Raw genomic sequence first — 12,023 nt, 5'->3', positions numbered from 1 at the left:
AACATTGGCACGCACTGTTTAGGTCGTCCGACACGTCTTGATGAGCACTTAGGAGAGCAGTACCCATGATAGAGCTGATGCTGAACCCTGGCAGTACCTAGTGGGTCTAAGGTTTGGTGCAACATAGGCACCCGCTGTTTTAGTCACCAGACTCGTCTTGATGAGCACTTAGGAGAGCGGTACCCACGATAGAGCTGATGCTGAACCCTGGCAGTACCAAGTGGATCTAAGGTTTGGTGCAACATAGGCACCCGCTGTTTTAGTCACCAGACTCGTCTTGATAAGCACTTAGGAGAGCGGTACCCATGATAGAGCTGATGCTGAACCCTGGCAGTACCTAGTGGATCTAAGGTTTGGTGCAATATAGGGACACGCTGTTTTAGTCACCCGACTCGTCTTGATAAGCACTTAGGAGAGCGGTACCCATGATAGAGCTGATGCTGAACCCTGGCAGTACCTAGTGGATCTAAGGTTTGGTGCAATATAGGCACACGCTGTTTTAGTCACCCGACTCGTCTTGATGAGCACTTAGGAGAGCGGTACCCATGATAGAGCTGATGCTGAACCCTGGCAGTACCTAGTGGATCTAAGGTTTGGTGCAACATAGGCACACGCTGTTTTAGTCACCCGACTCGTCTTGATGAGCACTTAGGAGAGCAGTACCCATAATGGAGCTGATGCTGAACCCTGGCAGTACCTAGCGGAACTAAGGTTTGGTGCAACGTAGGCACACGCTGTTTTAGTCATCCGACTCGTCTTGATGAGCACTTAGGAGAGCAGTACCCATGATAGAGCTGATGCTGAACCCTGGCAGTACCTAGTGGATCTAAGGTTTGGTGCATCATAGGGACACGCTGTTTTAGTCACCCGACTCGTCTTGATAAGCACTTAGGAGAGCGGTACCCATGATAGAGCTGATGCTGAACCCTGGCAGTACCTAGTGGATCTAAGGTTTGGTGCAATATAGGCACACGCTGTTTTAGTCACCCGACTCGTCTTGATGAGCACTTAGGAGAGCGGTACCCATGATAGAGCTGATGCTGAACCCTGGCAGTACCTAGTGGATCTAAGGTTTGGTGCAACATAGGCACACGCTGTTTTAGTCACCCGACTCGTCTTGATGAGCACTTAGGAGAGCAGTACCCATGATAGAGCTGATGCTGAACCCTGGCAGTACCTAGTGGATCTAAGGTTTGGTGCAACATAGGCACACGCTGTTTTAGTCACCCGACTCGTCTTGATGAGCACTTAGGAGAGCAGTACCCATAATGGAGCTGATGCTGAACCCTGGCAGTACCTCGCGGAACTAAGGTTTGGTGCAACATAGGCACACGCTGTTTTAGTCATCCGATTCGTCTTGATAAGCACTTAGGAGAGCAGTACCCATGATAGAGCTGATGCTGAACCCTGGCACTACCTAGTGGATCTAAGGTTTGGTGCAACATAGGCACACGCTGTTTTAGTCACCTGACTCGTCTTGATGAGCACTTAGGAGAGCAGTACCCATAATGGAGCTGATGCTGAACCCTGGCAGTACCTAGCGGAACTAAGGTTTGGTGCAACATAGGCACACGCTGTTTTAGTCATCCGACTCGTCTTGATGAGCACTTAGGAGTGCAGTACCCATGATAGAGCTGATGCTGAACCCTGGCAGTACCTAATGGATCTAAGGTTTGGTGCAACATAGGCACACGCTGTTTTAGTCATCCGACTCGTCTTGATGAGCACTTAGAAGAGCAGTACCCATGATAGAGCTGATGCTGAACCCTGGCAGTACCTAATGGATCTAAGGTTTGGTGCAACATAGGCACACGCTGTTTTAGTCATCCGACTCGTCTTGATGAGCACTTATGAGAGCAGTACCCATAATGGAGCTGATGCTGAACCCTGGCAGTACCTAGCGGAACTAAGGTTTGGTGCAACGTAGGCACACGCTGTTTTAGTCATCCGACTCGTCTTGATGAGCACTTAGGAGAGCAGTACCCATGATAGAGCTGATGCTGAACCCTGGCAGTACCTAGTGGATCTAAGGTTTGGTGCATCATAGGGACACGCTGTTTTAGTCACCCGACTCGTCTTGATGAGCACTTAGGAGAGCGGTACCCATGATAGAGCTGATGCTGAACCCTGGCAGTACCTAGTGGATCTAAGGTTTGGTGCAACATAGGCACACGCTGTTTTAGTCACCCGACTCGTCTTGATGAGCACTTAGGAGAGCGGTACCCATGATAGAGCTGATGCTGAACCCTGGCAGTACCTAGTGGATCTAAGGTTTGGTGCAACATAGGCACACGCTGTTTTAGTCACCCGACTCGTCTTGATGAGCACTTAGGAGAGCAGTACCCATAATGGAGCTGATGCTGAACCCTGGCAGTACCTCGCGGAACTAAGGTTTGGTGCAACATAGGCACACGCTGTTTTAGTCATCCGATTCGTCTTGATGAGCACTTAGGAGAGCAGTACCCATGATAGAGCTGATGCTGAACCCTGGCACTACCTAGTGGATCTAAGGTTTGGTGCAACATAGGCACACGCTGTTTTAGTCACCTGACTCGTCTTGATGAGCACTTAGGAGAGCAGTACCCATAATGGAGCTGATGCTGAACCCTGGCAGTACCTAGCGGAACTAAGGTTTGGTGCAACATAGGCACACGCTGTTTTAGTCACCCGACTCGTCTTGATGAGCACTTAGGAGAGCAGTACCCATGATAGAGCTGATGCTGAACCCTGGCAGTACCTAGTGGATCTAAGGTTTGGTGCAACATAGGCACACGCTGTTTTAGTCACCCGACTCGTCTTGATGAGCACTTAGGAGAGCAGTACCCATAATGGAGCTGATGCTGAACCCTGGCAGTACCTAGCGGAACTAAGGTTTGGTGCAACATAGGCACACGCTGTTTTAGTCATCCGACTCGTCTTGATGAGCACTTAGGAGAGCGGTACCCATGGTAGAGCTGATGCTGAACCCTGGCACTACCTAGTGGATCTAAGGTTTGGTGCAACATAGGCACACGCTGTTTTAGTCACCCGACTCGTCTTGATGAGCACTTAGGAAAGCAGTACCCATAATGGAGCTGATGCTGAACCCTGGCAGTACCTAGCGGAACTAAGGTTTGGTGCAACATAGGCACACGCTGTTTTAGTCATCCGACTCGTCTTGATGAGCACTTAGGAGAGCAGTACCCATGATAGAGCTGATGCTGAACCCTGGCACTACCTAGTGGATCTAAGGTTTGGTGCAACATAGGCACACGCTGTTTTAGTCACCCGACTCGTCTTGATGAGCACTTAGGAGAGCAGTACCCATAATGGAGCTGATGCTGAACCCTGGCAGTACCTAGCGGAACTAAGGTTTGGTGCAACATAGGCACACGCTGTTTTAGTCATCCGACTCGTCTTGATGAGCACTTAGGAGAGCAGTACCCATGATAGAGCTGATGCTGAACCCTGGCATTACCTAGTGGATCTAAGGTTTGGTGCAACATTGGCACGCACTGTTTAGGTCGTCCGACACGTCTTGATGAGCACTTAGGAGAGCAGTACCCATGATAGAGCTGATGCTGAACCCTGGCAGTACCTAGTGGGTCTAAGGTTTGGTGCAACATAGGCACCCGCTGTTTTAGTCACCAGACTCGTCTTGATGAGCACTTAGGAGAGCGGTACCCACGATAGAGCTGATGCTGAACCCTGGCAGTACCAAGTGGATCTAAGGTTTGGTGCAACATAGGCACCCGCTGTTTTAGTCACCAGACTCGTCTTGATGAGCACTTAGGAGAGCGGTACCCACGATAGAGCTGATGCTGAACCCTGGCAGTACCTAGTGGATCTAAGGTTTGGTGCAACATAGGCACGCGCTGTTTTGGTCGTCTGACTCGTCTTGATGAGCACTTAGGAGAGCAGTACCCATGATAGAGCTGATGCTGAACCCTGGCAGTACATAGTGGAACTAAGGTTTGGTACAACATAGGCACACGCTGTTATGGTCATCTCACTCGTTCTAATGAGCACTTGGGAGCGCAATATTTGAATATTATCTTGAGATACATAACTCATAAGATAGATAACATATACTTATGGCAGTAAGCAGTAGGTCTAGGTACTTACTAGGACTCAGGTATGGTCCAATCTATTCACGCGCTGTTTTGGTTCATCCTTTTTAATTAAGTTGATGGGAATAGTAACAAAAGTGCTGCCAAATCAATGTTTTGTAAATTTTTGTATTATTCAACACTTTCAGCGCCAAGCGCCCCATTTCAATAACAAAATGAACCCGACTATCGGGTTCTTGGCACTGAAAGTGTTAACTGATCATAATTACTAATGTCATGGTCATGCAATATTATGTAAGATATGAAAGAATATGTTTGTATTTATGAACTGAATCGGAATCCTTACAGGGATAAAATAAAATAACATATTTATTTATCATTATTTATTTATTTAAGAAAATATATTACAAATTATATACCACTAATTATTTTATCAATTATAAAAATTAAGTCACATAATGATACAGATGTAGTGCATAATTGTTTACCATCGTATTTTCGCGGAAACGCACGAACGTGTCTTGCTATTTCAGTCAGTCTCAGTACAAAAATACTGAGGTTGACAGAAGTAGCATGACAAATACGAACGTTTCCGTGAAAATACGACGACAAACACTTATGCACTACATCTGTATCATTATGTATAAAATAAGACTTAATTTTTATAATTGTTAAAATAATTAGTGGTATATAATTTGTAATACATTTTTTTAAATAAATAAATAATGATAAATAAATATGTTATTTTAATTTATCCCTGTAAGGATTCCGATTCAGTTCATAAATACAAACATATTCTTTCATATCTTACATAATATTGCATGACCATGACATTGGTAATCATGATCAGTTAACACTTTCAGTGCCAAGAACCCGATAGTCGGGTTCATTTTGTAATTGAAATGGGGCGCTTGGCGCTGAAAGTGTTGAATAATACAAAAATTTACAAAACATTGATTAGGCAGCACTTTTGTTACTATTCCCATCAACTTAATAAAAAAAGATGAACCAAAACAGCGCGTGAATAGATTGGACCATACCTGAGTCCTAGTAAGTACCTCTAGGTACTTACTAGGACCTACTGCTTACTGCCATAAGTATATGTCATCTATCTTATGAGTATCTCAAGATAATATTCAAATATTGCGCTCCCAAGTGCTCATTAGAACGAGTGAGATGACCATAACAGCGTGTGCCTATGCTGTACCAAACCTTAGTTCCACTATGTACTGCCAGGGTTCAGCATCAGCTCTATCATGGGTACTGCTCTCCCAAGTGCTCATTAGAACGAGTGAGATGACCATAACAGCGGGTGCCTATGTTGCACCAAACCTTAGATCCACTAGGTACTGCCAGGGTTCAGCATCAGCTCTATCATGGGTACTGCTCTCCTAAGTGCTCATCAAGACGAGTCGGACGACCTAAACAGCGCGTGCCTATGTTGCACCAAACCTTAGATCCACTAGGTAATGCCAGGGTTCAGCATCAGCTCTAACATGGGTACTGCTCTCCTAAGTGCTCATCAAGACGAGTCGGACGACCTAAACAGCGCGTGCCTATGTTGCACCAAACCTTAGATCCACTAGGTACTGCCAGGGTTCAGCATCAGCTCTATCATGGGTACCGCTCTCCTAAGTGCTCATCAAGACGAGTCGGGTGACTAAAACAGCGTGTGCCTATGTTGCACTAAACCTTAGATCCACTAGGTACTGCCAGGGTTCAGCATCAGCTCTATCATGGGTACTGCTCTCCTAAGTGCTCATCAAGACGAGTCGGATGACTAAAACAGCGTGTGCCTATGTTGCACCAAACCTTAGATCCACTAGGTACTGCCAGGGTTCAGCATCAGCTCTATCATGGGTACTGCTCTCCTAAGTGCTCATCAAGACGAGTCGGACGACCTAAACAGCGCGTGCCTATGTTGCACCAAACCTTAGATCCACTAGGTACTGCCAGGGTTCAGCATCAGCGCTATCACGGGTACTGCTCTCCTAAGTGCTCATCAAGACGAGTCGGGTGACTAAAACAGCGTGTGCCTATGTTGCACCAAACCTTAGATCCACTAGGTACTGCCAGGGTTCAGCATCAGCTCTTATCATGGGTACTGCTCTCCTAAGTGCTCATCAAGACGAGTCGGGTGACTAAAACAGCGTGTGCCTATGTTGCACCAAACCTTAGATCCACTAGGTACTGCCAGGGTTCAGCATCAGCTCTATCATGGGTACTGCTCTCCTAAGTGCTCATCAAGACGAGTCGGGTGACTAAAACAGCGTGTGCCTATGTTGCACCAAACCTTAGATCCACTAGGTACTGCCAGGGTTCAGCATCAGCTCTATCATGGGTACTGCTCTCCTAAGTGCTCATCAAGACGAGTCGGACGACCTAAACAGCGCGTGCCTATGTTGCACCAAACCTTAGATCCACTAGGTACTGCCAGGGTTCAGCATCAGCTCTATCATGGGTACTGCTCTCCTAAGTGCTCATCAAGACGAGTCGGATGACCTAAACAGCGCGTGCCTATGTTGCACCAAACCTTAGATCCACTAGGTACTGCCAGGGTTCAGCATCAGCTCTATCATGGGTACTGCTCTCCTAAGAGCTCATCAAGACGAGTCGGGTGACTAAAACAGCGTGTGCCTATGTTGCACCAAACCTTAGATCCACTAGGTAGTGCCAGGGTTCAGCATCAGCTCTATCATGGGTACTGCTCTCCTAAGTGCTCATCAAGACGAGTCGGATGACTAAAACAGCATGTGCCTATGTTGCACCAAACCTTAGTTACGCTAGGTACTGCCAGGGTTCAGCATCAGCTCCATTATGGGTACTGCTCTCCTAAGTGCTCATCAAGACGAGTCGGGTGACTAAAACAGCGTGTGCCTATGTTGCACCAAACCTTAGATCCACTAGGTACTGCCAGGGTTCAGCATCAGCTCTATCATGGGTACTGCTCTCCTAAGTGCTCATCAAGACGAGTCGGGTGACTAAAACTGCGTGTGCCTATGTTGCACCAAACCTTAGATCCACTAGGTACTGCCAGGGTTCAGCATCAGCTCTATCATGGGTACCGCTCTCCTAAGTGCTCATCAAGACGAGTCGGGTGACTAAAACAGCGTGTGCCTATGTTGCACCAAACCTTAGATCCACTAGGTACTGCCAGGGTTCAGCATCAGCTCTATCATGGGTACCGCTCTCCTAAGTGCTCATCAAGACGAGTCGGATGACTAAAACAGCGTGTGCCTATGTTGCACCAAACCTTAGATCCACTAGGTAGTGCCAGGGTTCAGCATCAGCTCTATCATGGGTACTGCTCTCCTAAGTGCTCATCAAGACGAGTCGGATGACTAAAACAGCGTGTGCCTATGTTGCACCAAACCTTAGTTCCGCTAGGTACTGCCAGGGTTCAGCATCAGCTCCATTATGGGTACTGCTCTCCTAAGTGCTCATCAAGACGAGTCGGATGACTAAAACAGCGTGTGCCTATGTTGCACCAAACCTTAGATCCATTAGGTACTGCCTGGGTTCAGCATCAGCTCTATCATGGGTATGGCTCTCCGAAGTGCTCATCAAGACGAGTCGGATGACTAAAACAGCGTGTGCCTATGTTGCACCAAACCTTAGATCCATTAGGTACTGCCAGGGTTCAGCATCAGCTCTATCATGGGTACGGCTCTCCGAAGTGCTCATCAAGACGATTTAAATGACCAAAACCGCGTATGTCTGTGTTGCACCAAACCAGAATTCTACTAGGTAGTAGGTAGGTACTGCTACTACTGCCAGGGTTCAGTCAGGTTCATTTTGCTGTCTCATTTTAAAATATCACGAATGTAATTTTATTAGACGTTAATGCAATTGAGAGTAATTCTAATTAATTTTTTGAAACTTTAATGGCCATTGAAGTTAATCCGAATTAAAGTTAATCCGAATTAACTTCAATGGCCATTAACGTCTCAAAAATTTAATCCGAATTAACTTTAATCCGAATTAAATGGCTAATGGTTAATTTTAATTAACCTTTTTAATTGTTAATTTTTAATGGTTAATGGCATTAGCGTTCGGCCAACACTGGTATGTAGGTAAAAAAATTGTTTTACGAATATTACACGTAAAATTTTAACTTATTATCATACATCAGATTTTGGTGCGGTTGTAAGCGCTAAAAGTGCTTAGAAATGTTAATCTAGTATCAGTTTTTACAAATTTTTTGGCTAGTGTAAAGCATTCCCAAACCAAAAACCCTGATGTATGCTTATTATGATTGTATATGTTTTTTTTTTGCTTATTTAACCATTCCATGATGCCAACCTATTATCATAGAAAATGCATAAAAACTTAATTTTGGTAGGGTCATTCCACTAAGGATAAAGAGAAACATCATAAATAAAAGGATGCCATGCAATAAAATGGTCACATTACTCTTGCTGTGGAATGAACCTATATCTTATTTCTCAATTGACAGAGTTATATCGGCTGTGTCACCAAAAGAGACTTTCAAAGCAGTCATCCGCGAGGAAAAAGATAACAAGGACACTAAGAAACAGTACTTAGAGATTTGGAGGCTGAATGCTGGGCTGACTAACTGTATTGATCTCACTGCGTTGGATATACACGGAGACGTTTATGCTGATTGTAAGTTTTATTACATTACAGCCAAATTATCATTTTCCTAACATCATCCACGCCACACAAGAGCTTGCCATCTGATCTGACTGAGAAAGATCTCAGGAAAAAACTAGACTATCAGAATATTAAATACAATTCTAAATTCTTTATCTTGTTAATTAGTATTTTGTACTAATTAACAAGACACCTACTCTTTTAGTATGTTAATTCTTGTATGTAAATTGTACCTTCTGTTGGTGATCCTAATAAACAAATAAATAATAAACAGATCTCTTTTACATCATACATCATGTAATTCCCAAAAAAAGGAAGCTTTTTTTTTATTCTTCATGGTGTGAGTGTGAAACCATAAACTTTTGATAATGTTTATCAGAACTAGATACTGTCACTCTTACCAAATCAACACGGACCAAAATAATTGTGGTTTGGCCTGATTGGAAACTTAAAAAAAACATTTGGCCGTAGTATTCGTCTAGTAAGTGATATTATTTTTCAGCCGAATTTGGTAGTCTGGATTGGTCCCAAGACGAAACAGCGGTAGTTTACGTTGCTGAAAGAAAATTGAAGAAATCTGAACCTTATATCAAGAGGAGTAAAGCAGAAGATGCATCCAAATCTGGCGGAGGCGATCCTGCACCGAAAAAGGTATAAGTACTTTTGTATTTCCTAATGTCTTAGGGGAATACCACTGGGAGCTAGTTTCGTAAGTAAGTAAGTAATAAACACTACTGTACGAAACAAGGATAGATAACAGCAGACATACTTGGTGAGACATGGGAAATTTTAACTTCGACAAAATTAGCAACACCCTGTTATAAGTGCATTGTCCCAGTTTAGTGTATTGAAATGGGTACACTTTTAGTAAGATTTGAACTCATAACAGTCATAACGTTACGTTACTTTTGATCAGGCGTATTGCATCCGACCAGCGTCGATAAATACTGGACTAAGAAAATACGATCCCATCAAAAACATTACATGTAAGAAGATGCAAGTCTCGCAACCCAGTTCTTCTACTACAAAAAGTTGTGAGATGTAATGTGATACCAAGTCGGTTATTTTAAAAATAAAAAATAAAATAAAATAAAATTCATTTATTTCAGACAAACATGGTCCATAATATTTTGTTAGTTGTTAATTAAAACTTATAACTACGGTTAACTTAAAAATAAACTTAAACAACTATCTTAGGTGCTAAAGATAAATGCAGAGAGGACCAGTGTCTTATCAGGCCACTGTCCCATCTGTCAGCCACGACGGTCAGGAGACTGTGGCGGCTGTCGCGCACCCTGCGGAGCGTCGCGGCGCAGCGCTTGCGCAGTGTCGCGTGGAATCCATCCACATGAGCATCCGCGAACATGCCCGACGCACTGCAGTACCGAGGCAGCCGCAACAGTACCCTGAACGCGTCATTATATTGTACGCGCATGGCGTTGAAAGCCCTTTGCGTGTACCGAGTCCACAGGCTGCAGGTGTACAGCGATGTACAGAACGCTCGAAATAATGTTAGTTTAACTTGCGCTGTACACCGGCTGAACCTGCGAGCTATCATATTGGCCCTGACGGCCAGGGCCCTCCGCTCCCTCTCAATATCGGCGTCATCACGGAAATCGTCGGTTACCAAGTGCCCAAGGTATTTAAATGAGGAAACCCTTTTCAGTTCCACGCCATTCAAACGAATGGGTGGGACGTGTGATGGGCACTTGCTTCCCGCTTTGAACACCATATATTCGCTCTTGCTTACATTATATTTAAGGTTATGCGTTAGGGCATATGACTCACACCTTTCAATAAGCAATCTCAGACCACCGACCGACGGACTCAACAGTACCATGTCATCGGCATAGCTTATGTTATTGAAACATACCCTATCTATATGACAGCCTACACGTGTACTGCTGAGCTCGCCGATCAAGGCATCGATATACAAATTGAAAAGTTTGGGCGAGGTCAGTCCCCCCTGCCTCACCCCGCACTCCAGACCGTATTCGTCCGACAACACACTACCCCAGCGAACACAATTCCGTTGGCCAGCATACCAACACCTGAATATGCGTGTGAGTTCCTTAGGGAAATGCACTTCGTCTAGCTTATTCCAAAGTAGATCATAATTAACAAGATCGAAGGCCTTGGAAAGATCGAGAAAACACGCATAAACAGGTGTTTTTCTGCGTGTGTAGTACTCGACAGCTTGCTTTAAACAAATGATGGCACTTTCAGTAGATAAACCGGCTCGAAAGCCGAACTGTGCATCATGTAATTTTATACATTTGTCCAATTGCACATTGAGCAAGCCGTCGAGCACCCTAGCCACAATTGTTGCTAGTGATATAGGCCTGTAGTTAGCTCTGTCGGATATGTCACCCGTTTTATTTTTGACAATGGGCACAATTTAGTCAGTGCCAGGGGGTGTTAGAAACCGTAACAATATTAGTGACAAAACTAAGGAACTTTGACATGCAATAATTGTTGAACTACATGTTCAAATTACATGTTATTGAGAATATATCTAAATCATGTTATGCTCTATACGTCACTGAAAATTCAGGGTTCTAGCTTTAGCTATCACAAAATTACAGAACTTTGAAAATGGCCTGAGTGGCTTCGAGAAAAGGATGGTACGGCCGTGCCTCTTTGTTTTGCTCGACTTGGCGGGGGCACTGCCGTGCCCCCAGATTTTACCTATGCAGTTCCTAATGCTAAATAACAAACTTTCGGTTTATAATACTTTAAACTCTCGCGTTTTGAAGTTTTTGAACACATATTTAATTATACGAACGGGTCTACCGCGATTTAATTTCAATCGCAAAAATTAAATCGCGGTAGACCCGTTCAAATAACAAACTTTTGGTTTGTTTTTCAGGGTGAAGAGTATGTGTACAGACAAGACTGGGGCGAGCAGTTGGTCGGCAAGCACCTCTCTGTCGTCGTGGTGTGTAGGATCGAGTCTGAAGCCTTCAGCGTGTTGGAGGGGCTGCCTGAAAGTTGTTGTCCAGGCCAGGTAATAAAGTTATGTACCACATCAGTCAGCCATCCTCTAAATGCTAGATAGTTATGTGTCTACTTTCTATACAAATCATTCTACTGTATTGCCATCAAATTGCAATACAGTAGAATGACATTGAAATAAGTTTTTGGCAAAAATTTCATTTTTGGTACAAGCTTTTGTCGCTTTTTTTTCACAGGCAACTAATACTCATCGAGACATTTCTAAAAACCCCAAACACAATTAAGTCACGTTGTTTTATTATAGAGTTCCTATGGCCACCTCCTGTCTCCATCATCAGATCAGCTCAATGGTACCATGATATTGCATTGTCACCCGACTTGTATGCAATTTCAGCTTCATTGGAA

The 12,023-nt window shown here is 44.3% G+C and overlaps 1 protein-coding gene across 2 annotated transcripts in view; it reads left to right on the top strand.

Moving 5' to 3' along the window:
- The window catches only part of LOC134744116 (acylamino-acid-releasing enzyme-like), a 29,040-nt gene that overhangs the window by 5,254 nt on the left and 11,763 nt on the right, over positions 1-12,023 (top strand). For both annotated transcript variants that reach the window (XM_063677810.1, XM_063677809.1), the window contains exons 3-5: positions 8,506-8,675; positions 9,166-9,314; positions 11,533-11,670. In XM_063677810.1, the coding sequence (XP_063533880.1) occupies positions 8,506-8,675; positions 9,166-9,314; positions 11,533-11,670 (457 nt within the window). The remainder of the gene's footprint in view (positions 1-8,505; positions 8,676-9,165; positions 9,315-11,532; positions 11,671-12,023) is intronic.

Source organism: Cydia strobilella, chromosome 9, assembly GCF_947568885.1.
Source record: "Cydia strobilella chromosome 9, ilCydStro3.1, whole genome shotgun sequence".
Lineage (NCBI taxonomy): Eukaryota > Metazoa > Arthropoda > Insecta > Lepidoptera > Tortricidae > Cydia > Cydia strobilella.
This window is presented reverse-complemented; position numbering and strand designations above follow the sequence as displayed.